Genomic DNA, 23,255 nt, shown 5'->3' on the forward strand with positions numbered 1-23,255 from the left:
GAAACAAGTTTTACTCCTTTCTCTTTCCCTGTCACTAATAGAAAAGTTTTCTAGAATTGGCCGTCTATAGGAGAAGGGACCTGAATATTTGTATTAAATTTTGAAACTTATTCAGACACAAAAAACTCACATAAATGTTAGATCAGACCAAAATTAAAACGATTTGAGATTTATTTATAGTTTGAAAAACTAGGTTTCCAGGAACAGTCATTCAAAATTTGATCTGCCATATTGTAGACTCAAACATTGAAGGATCATAGAGCAATTTTAGGCTTTCTTTAAGCACTAAAATTAACTAAACTGCTTGCGACTCATTCTCCAAGTTACTAGAGAAGATTTTCTGTTGGTAACTTAAATTGGGATTTTTCAACCAGGCTCTCTCTCTTAAGATACTCCTCTTTGTTTTGTGGTCCCTCCTCCTGTATATGGTCAAGAATTCAGTTAAAAATGTTTTAATAAGTTAAACGTTCGACAAACAACTTCTGCTTTTTCAGAACTTTTGGGGAAAAAGAGGGCAGTAAGCCTCTGATGATTTTTAAGTGAACAAACTTATCCTAAAACCAAATTAAAGAGAAAGAAAGAAAACTTAAAGTTGGAAATCTGTCTGCTGTTAGAAAAGATTACATAAATTGTTAGCTCCCACACTAGAAAACGCATTTTGTCTGCGCTGTTTCAGTATTGCCATAAACATTTTATTTTTTTGTGGGAGAACCGTTGCACAAATTTGTCTGATAATAGTGTCTTTCCTTACAAGTGTTAGGAAAAATCATTGGACATTTCAGGCGATTTCATGCAACAGTTCTCCTGGGAAAAAAAAAATGTATCAAGAAATACTGAAAAAGCACAATTTAGATATGTTATTTCCTGTAGGAGGTGGCATAATATCAAGAAGAAAATACTATTAGAGGCTCTGAAATGATATAAGATGCTTTTGAGAAAATCACTCCATATGGAAATGCACGGCAGACAGAATACCCGAGTTGTGATCAATGGTAGACACATTCTGATCATTTGCATTGTCAACAATAACAAAATCTAGGATTAAAAAATAAATCAAATTGAAAAATTAAAGTCAATTCTGAAGTTTAAAAAGAAAAATACTCCTGGAAATTTCCTTGGCTTGAAATCCTTCTGTAAGTGACGAAAGTAGAACGTTTCAATACATGAGGGGGAGATTTTAGTGCGATTTCAAATCAGGAAAATTTCAAGGAGTATCTGAAGATTCCTGCTAAATAATCTAGCACTATGTTTAAAATTTGTGAACTTTAGATTTTTTAATTAAAATTTTTAAAGGCTAGAAATGCGTCTTATTGCACTTCAAATACATCAAATTTACTAGAATTGAGCTGAACAGAATTAACTTTTTCGCACTATTTTCAAGGAAGCTTTGAAATTGAAAGGGTTTTTCAAAATAGTTAATCATCCATATAATCTAATTTCTTACACGGATCATCAAAATTAAAATTTTAACCTTCAAGTATTTATCCACGACCACAATGAGGGCACATGGATCTGATAAAACAACAACTTACTTGATGTAACTTGTAGGAAATCGAAGCTGAGTTTTATATCAAGCCATAAATTTATGAGTGGAAAAGATTATTGTTTTCAAAGGCAGGAAAATCATCACATAATTTAGTGTGTTTTGTTCATGAAATTTAACCTCAGAGATCAAGGATATTTGAGCAGCTTTAAAGAAATTGTATATTTAGATTACACTTATAAAAGTTAGTACTAAAAATCACAAAAATGCATCACTCATTTTGACAGTTCTTTCAAAACGAAAATGAAAAAACGAAAAAAGTTACACGATTAAGTGATGAATATTTAAATTTTATCTACCCATTAACCAATACATTGGTTTTGGTCCAATTTGTTCGCTACTAGTCAAAACTAATTGCATTTTCACTAGAATAGTTGTTTGAGCGAGCTCTAAAACTTTTATAATACTTCTATCATTAAAATTTGAGATAAGGCAACATCATAATTAATCGCTAGTGGTTTAATTTACACACGAGAAAAGAATCCAAGACAAATCAGGAGCTCAATATTGAAACCCCTATTTTTACAGTGGATTAAATTTAAAAGTGCGATATTGGAAATAGGGATAAACAGTGATAAGGGAGATGCAAGGATTTTGAAGAGATGAATGCCTAATTGATAGATGTAGCGTTTATTTACACGCATAGATGATCAGATCCAAGATGTTGCGTTGGATCACACTGTCTTGGTAGAGTATTCTTCATTTCTCTGCTAAAGAGGAAATCTTTCATCAAGTCACAGATTTGTAAAGGATTTGGATAAAGAATACTTGTAGAATTTTATGAATTCCGCAGAGAGGAATTCTAGAGCAGGTAATAAGTCATTCAATCCATTTAAAAATGCTAAAAATTACTTTAGATTGTTGATTGTCAGAACTAACATAGAGGTCTGAAACTTTAAGTTGCTAAAAAAGTAAAATTTAAAAATAAGATTAGTAAGGTACTTGCAACAAGGGCCCTATCTTCCACAAATTGGAAGTTAGGTCCTTGGATGAAACTGAGTTAGAGTAAAAGATAGAGGAAGAGTTACGGTAACAGTCGAATTTTACTAAAGAACATTTCATACTCATGCAGCAAAATGCCCATTGAAAGAGACACAGGATCTAGAGGACACAAGCAAAGAGCTAAAGAATCTGACGTTTAAGTAGGGTGATCCCGGAGAGTAGACATTTCTTGACTTTGAAGGGGGAATAATGCGAGATAATGATATTAAAAAAACCAAAGGCTTCGTAAGGTGATACATAAAAACTTCTAATTTAGTATTCAACTTTTAGATTCTAAAAAAGAAAGGGGGGAGGAATTCGAGTACACAGGCTGCTGCAAAAAAACCAGTTAATTCTAAATCAGGATATCTATCGGTATAAGAGAAAATAATCTCTGGTTTGTCTAGATTTTCCAGGAACAAAAGGGCAGAAAAATCTCCAACGATGATCCTTTTGATTTACTGACATGCATTGATAAAAAGGAGTCATTTTTACTACTCAACACAAAGTTTCAAGTTTGCATTTTCTGATATCATCATTAGAGCCATCTGGAGGACTCGAAGGAAAAGGGAAAACTAAGCAAGATAACTAGAATTCTAATCTTTTTCATGAAAAATGAAAACCCCCGAAGCCTTCCGGTTACCCAGCCTTGAGGACACTTCGGAAATTTTATTCTGACTTTCCAGAATTTTGCCTCATTGATTCTGAGAAAGGTAAGGGGAAAAAACCAAACCAGAGATATGCAAAAAAAAATTGCCTCGAGGGATGACACACATAAAATCAGGCCGAGAAGAAACAAACATTAAAAGTTCCATGCGAGATTAATACAATAAGGGGGAGGACTTTCTGGCATAACAAGCATAAGGGACTTCATGGATGCTCTTAAGCTGGGACCCACGAGAAGAAATGAGCATCGTTTCATAAAATGATTGAAAAGTTTTAAGTGTTAAGAATACAGGTGTGCCAGCGCTTTCCCTTGGGGCTGCTAGGTAGAGAGTGTGCTGTGGCTTTATCTTAAGATGGAGCAGGATTGAGTTTTGGGAAAACTCTCTCTTGTAATTTCAGAAAAATGGATGAAAATTTTATGATATTTAAAATTAAATGATGATACGCAATGATTGGAACAAAAGCTGCTTTTCCGTAAAGGCTGGCTTAGAAGCATTCAAGGAGGATGTTTCACGAAATTCACAACAAAAATCCCACAGCCATTAAAATCAATTCCGATAGATTTGAATGAATGAGAAATAATAAAATAATTGATTATTATTACCAAAGTTTATGTACAAAAGTCATAGAAAATCTGAAAGGAAGCCGTATGATATGAAAAAAGAAGGGAAATGACGGTGATGGCTGGGATAACCGACAAAACCGTAAAAAGCTGAAAGTTTGGGGTGGAATGTGTTTTTAATTGCGGCAATACTTGGCTGCGATTTCTCCTTTAAAACTGTTGGTTTTTAATTGGCAGAATCACCGATCAAAAAAGTACAGCAAAAGCTGCTATGAGTTGAACAAGGAGCAAAAATGGGGGATTGGACTACATACTTGTAAAAAATAACTCAGGGCAGGAAATACCTTAAGGCTTCAAAACCTTCAAATTGATAAGTGCCGAGAGCAGCTGATGAACTGAAGAAATTCAATTCATTTACAGAGATGAAAAAAAAATAATCGAAAAATTTTTAAGTTTTTTTTGCTGCCCGTATTTCCCTAGCCCTCATGCCCCACAAACAAAAAAGGAAAAACTTGTATTAAATTGATGGTTTTTTTCCTCTTTTTTTGGTGGTAGGCAAAGGGATCAATCTTTCAGAGGCTGGAGAACTGTTTACTTTTCATCATCAAATATCTCGAGAAAGACCACTGATGTGTTGACAAACCATTTTGACTACAGAAAAAAACATGAGTTTGATGAGGGCGAGATGACAAAATTTAGAGCCCGTATCAGAAACTCTCCGATTTGAGAAGACTGGAGCCGCCCTCGGTCACGTCATTGTAATATTCGCCTTGATGCGTTGTCGTAACGGTCATTGAGGTTTTGGGTGGATGATCCTCTTCACTCACCTGGCTTTGCGAGACGCTGTCCGGGATGGGTAACGGTTTGGCAACGCCGATTTTCACGACACCTTTTGGAGCACCTTTCAACGCTTGCACAGCCTGATCCAACGAGGCGTTCTCCAGATTGGTTGAGTTGACGCTCAGCAGCCGATCGCCCGGTATTAACCTGCCGTCCAATTGCGCCACGCCTCCTGGTACCAATGAACGGATCACGATTACACTCTCGCTTGGGTTCATCGGATCCTGAAAAAAACAGCAGAAAATTCATGAAGGGTGCAAATCAAATAATGCTATATTTCACGTGCACACTTGCTCAGTTATACGACCTCACACCCTTGCTTTGCAAAAAAGTGGGCTCAACTATTTGCAACCGATTCTTGACATTGAACCGTTTTCTAATAAATCTCAAAATTTGATTTGTGGAGAAAAATGTCTCTATTATATAGAAAAAAAAAGGAGGAAAAAAACCTCTGTCCATAGAAACTGGACTTCTTTACCTCGAAAATCTCATATAAACAAAAATATAATATAATAATAAAATATGACACCTTTCCCCAATATTTTTCTGTTTACAGTAAGTTTTCCAGATTTGACAGGCACATCCTTGCCGATTGAATATTTACTGATATTCCATAGAATTTGAACTTAGAAAATAGAAAAAAGTACAGGCACTGGATCGGAAATCAACAATCACTCCAGCATCATTTGACTCTACCTCGGAGTGAAAGGTTGTTTCCTTTGGATTAAGATGTTATCAGGAAGATGCGAGAAAATTTGACATTTTTCCTTAGATACAAGGATACTCCTAATTTCTTTTGAGGGAGAAGAGAATTTCGCTAATTTATAGGATGCTCCTTATGAAAAACAAAATACAAACTGGTAATCTTACCTGGTAATCAAGGATAGAGAAACCAAGCCCTCGTTCGCCTTTCATAAGCTCAATAATATGTGGTTCTGAACTCCACATTGCAAGGCCAGTTAGTGGTTCCAATGAGCGACTCTTCAATTTCGAGAGACTGGGGTCGGTTGTTACTGTGGCTGATGATGCGAGTGAACCATCTGATTTTGCTTTTACGAGTCTATCCATCGCTGGAATCAAATTCTGCAAACTTCCACCCAGTAAACTCTGCAGAGATAGGAAACGCAACAATATTAAAATCTAAGTGGCAAGACATGGTGAAAACAAAGATCGAATGAACTGTTTGAAAAGCTTGGCACTTGAAATCCTAACTTCATAAAAATCTTCCTCATTAAATCATTTTCTGATGATTGAGATATTAGTACAATTAATTAATTTTTGCTATTTGATGCAAGAAGTTTGTGAAACGAAGATCCAAGCAGGCTGTTGACTAAGTTACTTACAAAAATGTAAAAATGTATCATGTGCTCCTATAATTTAACTTGTATTCAGTTGTAATGAGCTTTTTTAAAACTGGTTCATGAAATTTGAAAAGCAACTGAGTCCATTGAAAAAACATATAAAAAAATGTCCAATGAATTTTTTTAAACAAGAGGAAAACAGGATGCAGTTAAGAAAAAGCAAAAAGCAAGAAACGTACTCTGGCTGCAAAAGCGGCTCGGTCTTGTGATGTATCAATCAGACGATTTTCTCCTTTCCTTCTGGCGCAAACCATTCTGACATTAATCGGCAATTCCTTTAAGATGCTTACAACTTCTACATGATTCATTCCGAGCAACCTCTCACCATTAACCTGTGCAGGGAATAGGACAAACAATCAACATTAATGAGCAAAGTATAGATTCTGTAAAAATTCAGCAAGGGCCTTTCAATAAAATTAGAAGAGTTTTAAAAAAAAGTTCCTGGCTTATAAAACAAATTAAGTGCCCGCTTTCAGACAAAATTAAGTTATTTTTCAGTACTTCTCTGCTGCTAACATCTGAACAATTGGACATTGGACTTGCAAAATGGCTACCTTTGCAAACTTTGCTCGACCTTTAATGATCACGCATGCGTGTAGTTACTTATTGCATAATTCTCACAGCTCAATTAATAAATACATTTAGTGAGATGCTTTTTTACCTAGTGACATAACTGTCTGCTTCCGCTGTATTCGGAATTTGCTGGAATACACTCTGCCCATTGTATTCCTAGACATCTCACAAAATCTGTAAGAATACACTCTGCCCATTGTATTCCTAGACATCTCACAAAATCTGTAAGACACTGCTTTACGTCAAATTTTTTTGGTGAAAATTTGACTTAGAGGGCGGATGCTTAACTTGAAATTCCACTAAACTGAACTCAAGCTTGATTCAACTTGGCAGGGGTTGACTGCAATTGGAAATTTCCGAATTTTCAAGACCCGGTAAATACTCTGAAAAAAAAAATGATGAGATAGCGATACCTCCAGGAGTTCATCTCCAGATTTCAGTCTGCCGTTTCTTCCAACTGGCCCCTCCGGTAGAATTGAGCGGATGTAGTGGTGTGGTCTTACTTCTTGTCCGTCTTCCACATCCACAGTCCCTTCTAAACTGATGCCAAGACCGCCTCCTTCTCCGAACTTGCATAACTGTCCCACCTAACACGAGACAAAAAATAAAAAATGTTTTAAGTGTCTCATTCCCTTATTAAAGAAAATAAGTAGGGCGAGTTTGAATAATTTTTCCGATATTCGATTCGAACTCGAACCTAGAAACCCCGAATAAGCGAATTATTCGACAACATTGACCAAACTTCGAATATCCAACAAAAAAGACGGAATATTCGTACATCCGGCTATATTTATGATGTACTAGTAAGAACTCGATACGGCGCGCAGTTCAAACTACTTATTTTGAGGTTAGGTAAACAAAGGCCAATGTTTCATGGGTTCATGCAGCGCACGGCACTCGCTTAAGATGGATCAATTCAAAATTTGCGCCACTTGAGTTCCACCTAATACGTCATCAACATGGCATACAAATGGGCGAATGCACTAACCTCCATAACCTATCCTTCTCCGCCCTGCGCGGCACCCCGGTCTTTACAATGTTGCTAGACTGTCTTTACGAGATCAGCATTGATGTGGAGTAAAACTGAATAAAACGAAGTTTAGGACAGTAAGAAGCAGTTTTACAGTTCCACGACAGTTCAATCAATTGGTCGTCCTAAAAGGAAACAATTTTTTCTCCCTTCTTTTCTTTTCCCAGCAAATCAAAATGTTCGCAAAACCATTTGATAATTAAATGAATTGATTAATTCTTATCTTTTTATCCATAATAGTAATTTCTTTAATTAAAATTTAAAAGTTAGAAGGAAAAAAAGTATTTATTCAATTTTTACTTCGACCAACACAGAGGTTGGTTTTGGTCAAAAATAGGTAAAAACTAAAAATATTCGATTCGAATTTGAAACTTTTTCAAAATATTCGATTCGATTCGACATAAAAAAAACCACATTTGCACAGCCCTAATAAGAGAACATGGATGTGTCTTACAGTTATCTTTTTAAACTCATCAGGAGAAAAAAATACCATTCTAAGTTGCAGTAGAGCCTCAATTTATCGGATTACAATTCAACAGATTGATCTTCCTATCCTATCAAGGGCTTCAAGCTCGACGGATTAATGAATTCTGCAACTCAACAGATCAATCTGTAGTCCTGTGAAATCCAATAAATCGAGGTCGTACTGTACCAATCTGTACTGGTCTTACTATCTTATCTATAATAATTTATTTGTGATGATTCATATTCAATGCAAATGCGTGCAAATTTTATACATTTGGAAAAATTTTTTTGAAATTGAGTCACCGAGGTAACCAATTTTTTATTCAATCATGGTTGAGCCATTTCTTTAGACGTATTACATCTTTGCGATATTGCTTCGATTTGTCAACTTGATGCAACATTTAGACTACATCTTGCACCAGGGAACTACGATTTTCAGCTTGATTCACAACAACAAATATGTCATTAGTTTCTCTCTGCAGATAGGTGCTTTTGTGGCTAAGCCAAAATTAGTAGTCCATTTGCAAAAGCCCCACTGAGATTTTTCCCCCAACAGTCTTCTGAATTTGTTCTCATTTTCCTGCAAAAATAATTGACAAACGGGTATATTTGCTTTCCTACAAATAATACGAGAGGTTACACAGCCTCTATTTCATAATTTTTTGGAGTTTAAAACCAAAATTTAGAGAAAATAGACTCAACTGCGGGTGAAAAATTTCACATGAACTGACGTGGTTCCTGTACAATCTAGTTCAGGAAACTTACCACAATATCCACATCAGGCCCGAGTATTTTTGACCATTTTGCTTGAATAGCTGCTTCGACTGTTGGTTTTAGTGGACCTGAGTAATCATCATCGATAAGCATTTCGATACTTTCCAAATCTACATCTGCGTTGTTCGCTTCAAACAGGGCTATCGAGTCAACTGTGTCCTGCGACTCTCCTTCATGATCGATTTCACACGTTTCACCATCCTGGAGGCATAAAATTATTTTAGAACTGGCAGCCTCGAATTCAGTAACATTGTTCAGTTTGTTGCCCTTTATTCAAACTTAGAAAACTGCTTACTGAGAAACCTGCCAAAACCATTGTGGTGTGAGATTTGATTCTAGTGGACTTCGGTTTTTCAGGCGAGTGGGAAATTAAAATTTTTTGTGACTAGTGCTGAATATAAACATTAGTATCTTGGTTGAGGGTTAATTTCAGTAATTTATACTATCCAAATGGTGTTCCACAGGGAATCTTTGGAAATTCAAATTATACTTGACTAGTGCTAAATAAGAACATTAATATCTTGGTTGCTAATTCAGTTGATTCCAGTAATTTTCAGTGCGCATGTTGTGTTCTACCTGGTATTTTGAATAGGAAACACGCATAAGAATGCTTAATTTTGAACCTTGTCTGCAGGCTGATTATTAACGTTAACAGACAAAACGAAAGACAAAGATGACAGAAAGAAAATGAAGCAATTCTGATGATGAGAGTGGATGGTTGCAATGGATAGAAGAGGTGATAGACTGCTTAACAGAATCCAACGGGAAACCTACCGTTAGTCCATCATTTTCCCCCTCAATCTATGACAACCATCTGTTTCAACAAGAGGGATCACTCCATTTTCTCTTTGTTTTCTTTATCTAGCGCTTTGTCTATTAATTTCAATAATCAGCCTGCTGGTGGTTCAATACTAATAAAATTTTACAATCAGCACTGTGCGTTTATCTAGAGGGGTGGGAAAAATAAGTAAAAACTTGATAAGAGGCTTTGCGTTAATGGTGATGAACAACCAGAAAAGAGATAGACAGAGCTGAACTTACGTTCATTATAGGGACTCTCGGTAAAGACAAGGCAGACGGGGACGGAGGAGTTGGCGCTTTGAGTTGGCTATTGGCTATTGCTTGTTGGAGTTGTTCGAATTTGGGTCCTCGTAGGTATCGCTCAAGACACAGTTTGACTGTCTGACCGGTTGATCGTAAGACTTCTACTGCTTGATGATTTGTGTAACCTTGCAACGATTTTCCATCCACCTGAAGAAAAGAACGAATCAATTACATTAAAAGGAAAAAAGCGGTGAACAGGAGTTGATAAAGTTAGTGATTGGAGCTCAAAATTCTTTGAGCTTCCTTGCCTTACACGACTAATAGTGATATTATCAATTTGGGAAATTTTTTGTTTTTTTTTTAATGAGTGCGTGCATTTAGTATTTACGTTATCTTAATGAACAAAAATAATAAAAAATAAAATAAGATTTAATGCAATTTTTTTTTAAAAAATAATGCTTATTAGATTAAAACTACTAACTTCCTTTTTCTTTCAACATCTGATCCTTCAAAATAATCGCATAAAAAAGCATTTGTGAACGTTTTTTATGCTTCTGGTCACAGAAAAAATAGAGAAAAAAAAAAAAATTGATAGTTTTGCGAGGAAAATAAAACAAATTTAATTTCTTAATGGACAAAACTATCTTTGGATTAATTTCTTTGAACAGCTATCTCCCGCAAAATACTTCTGCTTACTTGTTTTTCCTTGAAATTTCATTTTTGAAACACTAGGTGGAATAAAGACTAGAAAAAATTAGGAAAATAAAATGACTAACCTCGACGATTCGATCGTTGACTTGAATCTTCTTGCAAAGATCAGCTGCACTTCCTTCACTGATACTTTTGACAAAAATCCCAGAAAGCTCCTCTGAAAAGTTGATGAAAACCACAACAAAGTTAAAAACAGGAATAAACAAGATCAAGTTTCAAAACTGTTCTAAATAGAAGTTAGACGATTATATCACTGGCCAAAATAAGATATGTCAAAAATTTTCCAAACTGTTCTGACTCATTTTAAATGGTTCAAGACGGGTCCTACTTCATTAGCGTTGGAATCGGCCAACACGTAAAAGCCAAAAATGTGAATAAAAATACTTAATTATGGCTGATGAAGGTCAAATCAGATAAAAGGGAAAAAGTTATGAAAATGTATTTTTACCAAAGTAATTGGCCATTTTTCAAATTTATGTCAATTACGAATTGGAGATTTGTGACACAGAAAAGACAGATCATTTGATACTGAAAGGGGAAGTGGATTTTGATGAGGCTATTTTGTTCATCCCTCACGAAATAACGTAACTGCATTTCAATGTTGCCAAATTTCTCCTGGCTTATGGCATATTTATCAGGTATTTTCAACTGAAGATTTTTCCTCTGATTTCATGCAAAAGTCAGAAAAATTTTGGATGAAAATTGCACCAGTACATTCTTGTAAAAAAACTGAATTGTTTGAAGGAATTTTGCGACCTTGGAATGCAGTTAGATTCCTTCCTTTGAGAAATGCCAGTTTTTCTTCTGTGTTTCTGTTGTAGCATACTTGGAATGGAATGAGAATACTACAAAAAGACAATGAGTTCTCACCTTTCTCACAGACATATCCAGCAATCGTGATTCCAAGGCCATGAACATCTTTCTTCAAAACAACTGTAAACTTCTCGGTGTCAGGCAGCGGCTGTAAGGACTCAGGCGGTATCATATCCATGGTCAGGACAGGGAGTGATGGGGCCACATCGACGATCAACCCCGTTTCCTACAAAGGATACATGCAGATTAGAATTAGGATCTAAGAAACAGTTTCCAGCTTAAATCTCAGGCTCACGGCTAGAAACAATTGTTCAAAACCAAAATTCTAGACTTCCCAGAACTTTTTCAGTGTGTCTACAAAAATTTTCTTTCGGATTTTCCTGATATTTCCCTGATTTTTCTAGATATCTTAAATTAAATTTCCTCAGTTTTTACGAGAATAAATTGAACCTCATTTGATTTTACAGACTACAATATTTGAAAGAATTGAATCAAATATTTCACTTCTGCATATGCTAAACTACATGTAGTTGGAAAATGCTCGACACACTCGGAAATTCGGATTCCATGACCAATTTTCTAGATTTTCCCTATGGAATCCAATTTTCTCAAATTTGCTTTTCCGTTTTTTACCGATGGTGGACTTTAGAGAGCTCTGTAGAATACAATCAAGTGCTTTCGAAACCATTTAGAAAATGTTCAGAATACTTTTAGAGGACTTGAATTTTTATTAAATGCATCCATGAATTGCTTAGAAAAGGAAACTTTTTCTTACCCTACCTGTTAAGAAAATTTTATTAGAAATATCAAGAAAATTAGAGGGTCTGGCTGCAGATAACAATAGATATGCAAGAACAAATGGCTGGCACTTTGAACTTTCAGCATCATTGCAACCTGAACCCGAATTTTTTGTCAAAAATAAATCTTGATGATTGAAGAGCTCAAAAGCTTTCGATAAAAATAAAAGCTACTTACATTAAGATCTAAATCGGATTCGAGTGGACTACTGAATATGTTGTAGGGTTCAAGGATGTTTGATGTTGTACTATAACCGTTTTGGATGAGGTGCTTATCAAGTTCTTCTGCATCAGCCAATAGTTTAGTCGGGACGATGGGGGCGTGGGAACCTAGAGGATGGAGGTCAGTGGCAGCTGCATCCACTGGTCGGGCTACGATCAGACGCACATGGCTCCCTGCTTGACGTAAAACAGCTGCTACTTGTTCTCGGCCCATTCCGCGCAATGAAACACCTCCTATTTGCAGAATATGATCTCCACTCTGTAGCCGGCCATCCTGGAAGGAAAAGAAAAATTGTTTTATTCAGTTTTTTTTGATAAACAGATTCTGACATGAACATAATTGAGGGTAGTAGAACAGTGCTAGATCCACATTATTCTGCAGGGAAATTGAAGCTAGAAAAAACTAGATTGGCTAGGACAGGGTTGCCACAAAATTTAAAAAATTGAATTCCCTGACAATTCCCTGACGCATTTTGGTAAAATTTCCTGAAAATCAATCAAATGCTAGATTGTCTAAAAGATACGGTTAGAAATAGTTTTCAAGCAAAATTTGTTGTTCGAAACATCAAATAACCTCGCGAGAGCAAATGAAGGTGATAGACGATTTTCCCTGACATTTCCAGGTTTTTCCTGCCTTTTTAAAATTACCTGACCAGGGTATCTAGTTTTTTTTCCATTTCGGGAAATCCTGATTTTTCCTGATTTCTGACTGCTAAATTCTGATTTCATAATTCTTCCAAATCCTGATTTTTTGCAGAGAAAAATTAAAATTTCTGCATAAACGTATGCGAAAGCATAAAAAAATCCGATCGGACAGTCGAATTTTCTCAAATCCTGATTTTACGACCGATTTTTCTTCAAATCCTGATGAAATCAGGATTAAACCCTGATTGACCTCAAATCCTGATGGAATCGGGAAAATCGGGATAATCCTGATGCTAGACACCGTGCTGACATCCCCTGGTTTTCCCAATATTCCTCCACTGTGGCAACCGTACTAGGATGGTGATGTTTAAGTTTCTTAATAACAAATCGCAATGTATTTTCTTTTTTTTTTTCAAAATTACCAAAACTTAATATGACATTACTGAAGACTGTGATAGACAGACTTGATTGAGTAGACAATGGTTTTTTGGCAAACAGAAAGTTTGAATTCACAAACTTGAAAATTACTGAGTTCTTAGATACGAGTTAGCTTGATAACTTACCCTTTCGGCAACACCTCCTCGGAGAATTGTTTTTACTACGACTCCTGTACTTCTCCCTCCAATTATTCCGAAGCCAAGCCCCGACCCATCATTGATCAGGTCGATAACTTCCACTTGAGCCCATTCAGTGTTTAACTACGGCAAGAAAAAAGAAAATTGACAGAATAAGTATCAACAGCTTCACGAAAAGTATTCCAATTAAAAGGATTTGATTTTGATAGCCTGTCAAGATGATTCTTAAAAAATGTATACCACAAAGTAGACAACATTTTGAGTATGTTCAAGTGTTGATTCCGCAAAACAACAACAAATGCACGCATAATGAGAGTTTTTATTTCAAAATATCACATACTTTCAAAAGTAATTTTCAAGAGAAAATTAGATTTTTTTATCAGTTTTGTCTGAAGTTCCGGTATTGAATCATCTGCGTACAAACGCCATTGAAACAGAAGCAGCTGACAACACCTCTCAAAACCTCAATAAATTCAGCTGCAATCCGTTTATAAGTTAATCTAATACAACTCTACCGACTCATGTGTTTTCTTGATTTCTCTTTTTTCCTAAGACGAGGTGTCTCCTGGAATTTCATTTTGGATTTTCGGATTTACCCCGATATTTAAATAAAATTTCTTGATTTTTGGCGTGAATAATGTAAACTGACACTCGTTTGATTTTACAAAAAATCATATTGAATGAATTGAATAAAATGTCACACTTTTGCATCAGTGGAGAAGCGTGAATGATCAGTCTGTGTCACACTGTCAAAATACTCCATCAAAATGTCAAGGTCAAGTGCTGTGATTGGTCCAAGTCATCGAATAAGCCAATCACAACACCTGACCTTGAAATTTTGATGGCTAGTTTTGATGGTGTGACACAGGCTCGTCGTGTTACAGGGTTCGTTTGAGGCTTTGGTAAAAAAATCGAGTATTAAGGTGTTCGTTGCAAACACCCTGTTTATGGATCTTTTTTCATAGGTTTAAAGGGTAGATCACTTGATTTACCGAACGACACGACAAGCCAGTGTTTTGTATGTGCCAAATTGCATGTAGGTAGTTGAAAAATGCTTGACTGAGGACTTCCTGATCCCTGAACAATTTTCCTCAATTTTTCTTATGACATCGAAGTCCCAAATATTTTCTGGTTGTGCCAGTTTTTACTGAAAGTATACGCCCTTCACAGTTACTTAAGAATCAAAGTATTATAGAGCACAAAAAAAGGTTGCAAGAAAAATCGAGTATCTTCAATTACAAGCACAAACCAGAATGATAAGGTCTCGGCATACGATCAAATTCCCGAACCTATTGCCATCCATGAGTCAGGAGTCATCGGTCCTAAAATCATTACTTACTTTTCTTTCAAATGAAAACTTAGCAGAAACGTGAAACTGAGGAGAAACTCAGCAGAAATGAAGACGCGTGGTTTAAAAGGGCAAATTCCGGACCTTCTGCGGAATTTTCGAACTTTTTCAGTACTTCCAACCGCCCTTAAAAAAATTAGTACTAATTCCGGACTAGCAGACACCCTGGTTCCGTGCAGCAGGAAGTGATGAATAGTGGTACTACAAACTGATTGCGGTAGACGTACTCATACTGCAGTACCTATGTTGGAGTTTTTTGCCAACGTGCGTTAAAAAATTCAGCATAAAGCTGAAACTCTCAGCTTTATGCTGAATTTTTTAACGCACGTTGGCAAAAAACTCCAACAAACAATAGTGGTACTCCATTTTGATCAAAATTGGACGGGCGTCCAGTTTTAATTAAAGAAGAATTTTGCATGGTGAAAAAATGGTCTACTTTGATGGGAATTTGATCGTGTAAAGAGTCCTGAGCGGAAGATAAATTTGCCTCTTACCACCATGTCGGAGCCAGTCTCGCTCTTGTTGGACGGCGAAGGGGAGCGGGAGGGGGAGGGGGAGTTGAGGGGAGGGGGTGAGGGGGACTCAGTTCGTGCGACAACTAGCTCAACACGGCCCCTCGCCTTCTGGAGGATGCTGAATGCCTGCTGGTGAGAAATATTAGTATCCAGCGGCTGTCCATCGATCGCCAGGATTTGGTCGCCCTCGTGCAGCCGTCCATCTCTGAAACAAAAAAATAAACTTCATAGTTATACTTCTGCCGCTTTTTCTTATAGCACGTCAAAAATTTACGGAAAAATTAATAGGATTAAGCGACCAAGACAAATCTTAATTGGATGTGTCGAAAAAATACTATTGTATACAAAAGAGCTGCTCAGGGTTCCCAGCCAATTTTGGAAAAAAAAATCCCTGACTTTTCCAGGTTTTCCAGGCCAAAATGAAAATTTTTCCAGGCCTTTTTCCGTGGAAAAAACTCAAATAATTTGCCCTAAAAGAGACAGCGCGCGCATTTTTCGGTTTTTGTAAAAACTCCTCTATTTTCATCAATTTTTGATCTGGTTCAGCTTTTTTTTTTTATAAGAACCAGGCTAGGATAGTATCATAACACGAATGAAATCACAAAAAAACTTAAAATGTGTTGGAAAAAAAAATTGGCGAAATATAAACGCCTTCTTAAACGATACATGCATTGGTGAAAGCAAATGATTTTTCAATTTGTTTCATTTACTCATAGTAGTATTGGATTTGAAAAATAAATCCCATCATGGTATTGCTGCTATGCTAAGGAAAAGAGCACTGAACAGATTCTTTTAAAAAATAATCCAACCTGCAGTCTTCGTTCTGCAGACTATTAAGAACTATTCTTAAAAAAAACTGAGAAATGCATATATATTTTTTTAAATGAGCGTATTGTCCAGGGAAAAAAGGCGGAGTTACAAAAAAAATAACCTCTACCTTAGCATGCAGACATAGTTCTCAGCTAAGCGCAAGATATCCTAGTGAGTGTACTTGAAACTTTTACATTGAAGATTGAGGGTTACCCGATCGAAGAGCATAGGCGTAGCTAGGTCATTTTGCTAGGGGGGGCCTGGCCTCCCACCACCGGGGGGTCTGGGGGGTATGGAATACCCCCCAGCTCAGGGGGGACTTCGGGGGGCCTCCCCCGGGAAATTTTTGAAATTTTAACTCTACTTGAGCGCATCTCGAGGCACTTGTGGCGCTAATCTTCCTTCAATTTCTGCCTAAAAATCACCCAGTTTTATGCATTTTAAGGTTCCGGAAAATTTTTGAAATTTTAACTCTACTTGAGCGCATCTCGAGGCACTTGTGGCGCTAATCTTCCTTCAATTTCTGCCTAAAAATCACCCAGTTTTTTACATTTTAAGGTTAAAATACTTTGAAATTGTTGCATTCAACAGGTTTTTCTATTTATAGGCATCCTCTCACGGGCCACGGCGACAGAGACTTACCGTTGAAGAAGGTCTTTTTGCAACATCCAGAATTTCTGGGGGGGGGGGGGCAGATGATACTATTTCTAATTCTAGGGGGGGGCCAGGCCCCCTCTTCCTACGCCTCTGTCGAAGAGGAGTGAAGAGGAGTGGCTAGCTCCTGCGATCTCTTTTTTCATTAGACGCAAGCGGTCGCACAAGATGCCCTCATCATTATGGCTGACCTGCAGGGGGAGCCACCGAACACTTCCGAGTAGTTCCGATTCGTTCCGAATGCCGATAAAGAGGATGAGTTGACGGAAAATTCAATATACAACGAAGGAATTGCAATTTCAATATTAATTATTTTATTTTTATTTGTTTACTTATTAAATTTTTTTTCTCAGTACTTGAAAAAATTCCAGACTTTTGGAGCAAATTCCCTGACTTTTCCATGTTTTCCAGGCCATTTTTTTCCCCCGACTTTTCCAGGTTTTCCAGATCGCTGGGAACCCTGAATTTATGCCGTGAGCCCTGTAATGCGCATACACTTATGGGTCTCAGGACTCATGTCTTAATGCACATAGTTCCGTTCGGTAGAAATACGTTCATTTTGTCATTCCCTGGCGAATCCTACTTTTTCCCTGTCTTAGACAGCGGACCGCAGTCTTCAATAATCGGCCGTTTCAATCAATAGGATCGCTATATTTTTTCTTAGTCTTCTTTATCTTTAACTTTGTCGATCAATTGCAATGATCAGGCCATTGCCGGTCATATTTCTATAAAAAATCGAATTCCTTGATCAATTTTCCAACCTTGAAACGAGCTTACGTCCCTCCATCAAAGGATCGACGAATCAAGACATTATCACGCATCAAATCGTCGCTCCTCCGACGAAAAGACACATCTCAATTTCCACGTGAGCTTTATTTTCCATACAAATCCATGCTTCCAAGACTGATGCGGAAATTGTTATACGCCCATACGTCAAAGGAGCGACGAAATGACGGTCGACGTCTATGACGATCTGGCAAGGCGGGAGCCGAGGATGCTGCGTACGAGATGAGGATGAGATGAATGGCTATAGGTGAAAGCATCTCTTTATCGAGGCGGTCATAGCATCGTGCATTCGAGGATTCGTGTTGGCGCAATTGCCCTTTCGGGGAAATGCATCCTGATCATCTTGATTGAGACGCATCGGACGCTCGGGTCCGAGAGGATTTTACAAAGCACAATCCAGGCAACATGACAATAGCACATTAAATCCAAGTCTTAGTGTCTAATTCTGTCGTGCTAAGGAAGAACGCCGTATGCGCCTTCAGACGTTGCCAAGTTTCTTTTGACAAAAACCGGATTCACTGGAAAAAAACACAGTGGATCTAGAGTCCAGACTCTTAAAAACATCGACAAGAAAAAGTCCTCTTGATTCAATCAGAATCCAGCTTAAATCAAGAACCAAGCCTCTTAATTTAAGCGGATTTAGTTTTGATTCAAGCTTAAATCTGATTGAATCAAAAGTATTTTTTCTTGTCAATGTTTTCAAGAGTCTGGACTCTAGATCCAATGTGGTTTTTTTTCCAGTGTTGGCTCAGTTGCGATGGTCACAGAATCATGTTTTGATGCTTGATTATTGCGGTTCACCTAAAATTAATAAGATCGGTCCAAGCAGCAACTTTCTACGTTCAATATTAACCGAGGTATCATCCTTTAAAAAGTCCGGTTTTTGACGTCATCCATCGCGGTAGTGACACCTTTGGTTTCTTCCACCTCGCTTTTATCAGTCAGTGATGCACTGCTTACTCAGCGTGATACTTGGATGAAAGCAAGGTGAATAAAACCAAGGGTGTCACCACCGCGATGGATGACATCAAAAACCAGACTTTTCAAAGGGCGATATCTCGGTTAATATTGAACGTAGCAAGTTGCTGTTTGGACGGATCTTATTATTTTTAGCTGATCTACTACAAGGATCATGCATAAAACCACGATTTTGTGACCAACGCGACTGACCTATTTACCGCGAAATACAGAATATTTTCCCCCGAAATTTTCAGACGATTTTGCACGCACTTTAATCTAAATATCGGTAATTTTAAAGGAAAAATATGCATGGATGTCGTAAAAAATACAATCTTTAAAAATGGAAACTTGGCAACTCTCGAATTTTAATGCGGCGTTCTTCCTTAGCACGGCAGAATTCAAGCCGAGTCGATTACAATCAAGAAATGCCTTGAAGGAGGAGTGGATTCTAGATTTTTCCTATGTGATTTATGTTGTTTTTGAGTCATTTAAACACTTGAATTCATATGTGATGCACCCGTGGCAAGGGTTCGTGACGACCCACACTTACGCAAAAGAGGGAGGCACGCTTGTAATGAAAAAATTTTCGGGGGGGGGGGGGGGTGGAGGTAAGTGACATCTAGGACAAAGGGAGAAGGAGAAGTCAAAGGTCGGGAAAAATGGGTTCTGTAATTCATGGACGAAATCGCACTACTTTTCAGCAAAAAAAGGAAAGTTGTGAAAAGTGAGAGATGAATTAATCCGGGAAATCCAGGTACCCTCATTAATTATTGTAATAATTGGACGTATTTCTATCAAACGGAACTATGTGCATTATGACGTGAGCCCTGTTATGGACATATTCGTATGGGTCTCAGGGCTAATGTCTTAACGCACATAGTTTTGTTTGATAGAAATACATCCAATTAGTTTTCAGTTCAATGAAGACATTTTCTTTTGTGTGCTTGCACTGACCTTTCACCTGGGAAACCCGAAATGTAGGGATATTTTGGAAATCGAAGCCACTCTTTTGTTTTCGAGAAGAACGAGGAAAAAGTTGGAGACCTCGAAGGCTCGGAACTTTCGGTACTTTGGTCAGTCGAAGTCGCGCAGCCGTAGGGGTTGAGCTTGAGCTCAACCCCTAGGAGGATAATCTAATCGGAAGTATATTTTATCGGAAATATATTCATCTCGGGACCGCGTGTGATAGTCGTGTGCTTCAAGTGTATTACCATCAGTGTAGTTTCGTATTCGGTACTTTAGTTTCGTGTTCGGTACTTTATTTTCGTGTTCGGTACTTTATTTTCGTGTTCGGTACTTTATTATTAAAATTTTTCTCTGTGAATTATTCCGTGAATATAGAAGGTGCAGTGAATAGTTGAGCAGCCTTACTTTCCGAAAGTTTTCTATCCGCCGAAAGTTTTCGTCAGCGAGCCTCTACTTTTTCTGTCCAGAGTAATAGTTTGCCGTGTTTTACAATAAGTGGAAGTAGTATTTGTCACTCGTGTCGGTTGTCATCGTGCGAATTTTCGGTAGTGTCTTTTCATCGATATTTCTGTGAAATTTGATTTGAGGATATAGTTTCGGAAGTCATTTTGCTCACGTATATTCCTCAGCGTTGATTCGGTAAGTCGCTTGATGTCATCAACAAAATGTTTTTTTTTTTTCATTTTTTCTTTTTTTACGAGAGAAGTGTGGTACATTTAATATCGATGACTTAAGTGTGAAACCACGTATTTCCAGTAAAATTTATTCTACCATTTTATTTTTTCGAGGAAAATCAAGTCGACGGTTGGGCTTGATATCTTTACAGAACACTGGAAAAAAACCACATTGCATTTAGAGTCCAGACTCTTGAAAACATTGACAAGAAAAAATACTCTTGATTCAATCGGATTTTTGCTTGAATCAAAACGAAATCCGCTTAAATTAAGAGGCTTGGTTTTTAATTTAAGTTAGATTCTGACTGAATCAAGAGTACTTTTTCTTGTTGATGTTTTTTTAAGAGTCTGGACTCTAGATCCAATGTGTTTTTTTTTCCCGTGAATATTTTGCTAAAAGAGAGGAAAAATCGAGGTAGTTTTCAAGGAATAAGTTGACTAGTTTTACCAAGAAAAAATAAAGTGTAACAGGAGGTCCGGGACGTCGCAGACGGAGATAGGTGGTTTCGCACTTCGGCCATCGATATATAATTTGAGAATCCCTGTGGGCGATAATCTTTTGATTTTCTCGAGATTTTTTTCACAATCAGTGGAGTTATCGAGGTATTCAGCGTATTGAAATGTGTTGCAATTTTTTGCATTTGCGAAGTACCTAACTTCTTCATAAATCGATGGCCAAAGTGGAAAATCATGCATTTCTATTGTGGTGTCATAAAATTTCCACCTTTATTTTATTTTTTCGAAGAGAAACAAGCAAACTTGATAGCTTGAAATTTATACAAAGTATTCTGCAAACATTGAAAAAAAATCACGGAAGTTTTAAAGAAATTAGGTAGACCAGTTCCCCCGAGAAAAAATGAAGTATGACAGAAAATCTGTTGAGTAGCAGACGGAAACGCGTGTTTCTACACTTAAGGTGATTCGATGGACGCGATACTTTGTGTCAGAACGGCATGCGATATATCGCATCAATTGGTTCCATTTTTTCAGCTACTCGTCATTTTTCTCCAATTTTGAGATTGCGATTCTGTTGTCAAGAGACTAAAGCACTCACTTACCAATTTTAACAAAGAAATTCAACGTACTAAAGGCGTGGTTTTTTTAGAGAGAAAACATCGCATTCGATACTGATATCGAAACTGCACTTGAATGCGATATTTTCTCTCTAAAAAAACCACGCCTTTATTACGTTGAATTTCTTTGTTAAAATTGGTAAGCGAGTGCTTTAGTCTCCCGACAACAGAATTGCGATCTCAAAATTGGAGAGAAATGACGAGTAGATGAAAAAATGAAACCAATGGATGCGATATATCGCATGCCTTTCTGACACTAAATATGGCGTCCATCAAATCTCCTTAAGTCGTCGATATGAAAATGTTTTATCGTTGAAAATTGATTATTATTGAATACATTATTTGAGAATATTGTAATTTTGTGGTAAAAAAAGCAGTTTTATTCCATTATTTTTCAACATTATTTCAACTTATTTGTTAAGCTGTTCCATATACTAGACAATGTGCAACAATGCGTTACGTTGAATTTATCTCTAAAAGGGTTTAATTTTTTTCTTTGCAGCCAACATTCGAGAAGGGGATGAACGAGGATGGAAATCTTCACCCTCCGCATCAGAGCTGTTCCTGACCTTGCAGATCATCGCTTCTTCACGGTAAGATCTCTCAAGCTTCCTCCTATTTCGAAAATTAAGGTGATTCGATGAACGCCATATTTTGTGACAGAACGGCATGCGATATATAGCATCGATTAGTTCCATTTTTCCGGCGACTCGTCATTTTTCTCGAATTTTGAGATCGCAATTCTATTGTCAGGAGACTAAATAATTCACTTACCAATTTTGATGAACAAATTCAAAGTATTAAAGGCGTGAGGAAAATAGAGGAAAAATACTGCATTCGAATGAAATATTTTGTCTCATAAAAAAAAACCCACGACTTCATTACGATGAATTTGTTTGTCAAAATTTGGTAGGTGAATTCTTTAGTCTCCTGACAACAGAATTGCGATCTCAAAATTCGAGAAAAATGACGAGTAGCTGAAAAAATGAAACCAATCGACGCGATATTTCGCATGTCGTTCTGGCACAAAATATGGCGTTCATTGAATCACCTCAACTTCTAATGAATCGGTTACTGTCAATAATTTCAATTTTTGAAATGGGCTGCTAAAAAATTTGAGGGGCTTGGAGGACAAGGCGCATAAGTGCAGTTTTTGAAAAAGTTGAGATTTTAATGATTTCAAGTAAAACTAGTCTAAGTGCATGTTTTGTGAAAAATTCCCTCTCAAATTTCAATTTTTAAGCTTCAAAAAGTCAGTTTGAACTTTCTTTCCGCCATAAGGATCCGTGTAATTTTGAGACTTCAAATACATATTTCTCGATAATGATTTCAAGTAAAACTAGTCTTAGTGCATATTTTGTGAAAAATTCCCTCTCAAATTTCAATTTTTAAGCTTCAAAAAGTCAGTTTGAACTTTCTTTCCGCCATAAGGATCCATGTAATTTCAAAACTTCAAACACATATTTCTCGAGGTAGCAAAAACTGCACTTACGCGCTTTGTCCTACAAGCCCCTCATTCTTCCTCAACGCTGATCATCGCCGCTGTCATCATTCGGGCGATTTTAGGTAGAATCAACTTAACTACATTTCGTCGCTCCTCTGACGTAAGGGCGTAACTTGATTTCTACGTGACCCCTGTGCTCCGTATAACTCTATGCTTTCTAAGGCTCATGCAAAAATCTAGATACGCCCTTACGTCAGAGGAGCGACGATTTGACGGTGCTTAGTTTTTCCTGATGTTCTGTTTCTGTAATACTGCAGAACTACGGAACATAATGCCTTGAAACTGTCTTATTTTTCCAAGATTCTGCAGAATAAACTATTCACTGAATTCGCTACGACAGGATTCAGCTTCATTTTTTGTCAT

At 37.1% G+C, this 23,255-nt stretch overlaps 1 protein-coding gene across 8 annotated transcripts in view; it reads right to left on the bottom strand.

The window, feature by feature from the left end:
- The window catches only part of LOC109030874 (multiple PDZ domain protein), a 267,841-nt gene that overhangs the window by 196,774 nt on the left and 47,812 nt on the right, over positions 1-23,255 (bottom strand). For all 8 annotated transcript variants that reach the window (XM_072300976.1, XM_072300972.1, XM_072300973.1 and 5 more), the window contains 11 exons: positions 15,445-15,670; positions 13,591-13,725; positions 12,339-12,656; positions 11,421-11,589; positions 10,616-10,707; positions 9,837-10,046; positions 8,787-8,996; positions 6,940-7,113; positions 6,133-6,285; positions 5,463-5,699; positions 4,580-4,816 (listed from right to left, as the gene is read on the bottom strand). In XM_072300976.1, the coding sequence (XP_072157077.1) occupies positions 4,580-4,816; positions 5,463-5,699; positions 6,133-6,285; positions 6,940-7,113; positions 8,787-8,996; positions 9,837-10,046; positions 10,616-10,707; positions 11,421-11,589; positions 12,339-12,656; positions 13,591-13,725; positions 15,445-15,670 (2,161 nt within the window). The remainder of the gene's footprint in view (positions 1-4,579; positions 4,817-5,462; positions 5,700-6,132; positions 6,286-6,939; positions 7,114-8,786; positions 8,997-9,836; positions 10,047-10,615; positions 10,708-11,420; positions 11,590-12,338; positions 12,657-13,590; positions 13,726-15,444; positions 15,671-23,255) is intronic.

The sequence above is a fragment of the Bemisia tabaci genome, chromosome 5 (assembly GCF_918797505.1).
Source record: "Bemisia tabaci chromosome 5, PGI_BMITA_v3".
Classification (NCBI taxonomy): domain Eukaryota; kingdom Metazoa; phylum Arthropoda; class Insecta; order Hemiptera; family Aleyrodidae; genus Bemisia; species Bemisia tabaci.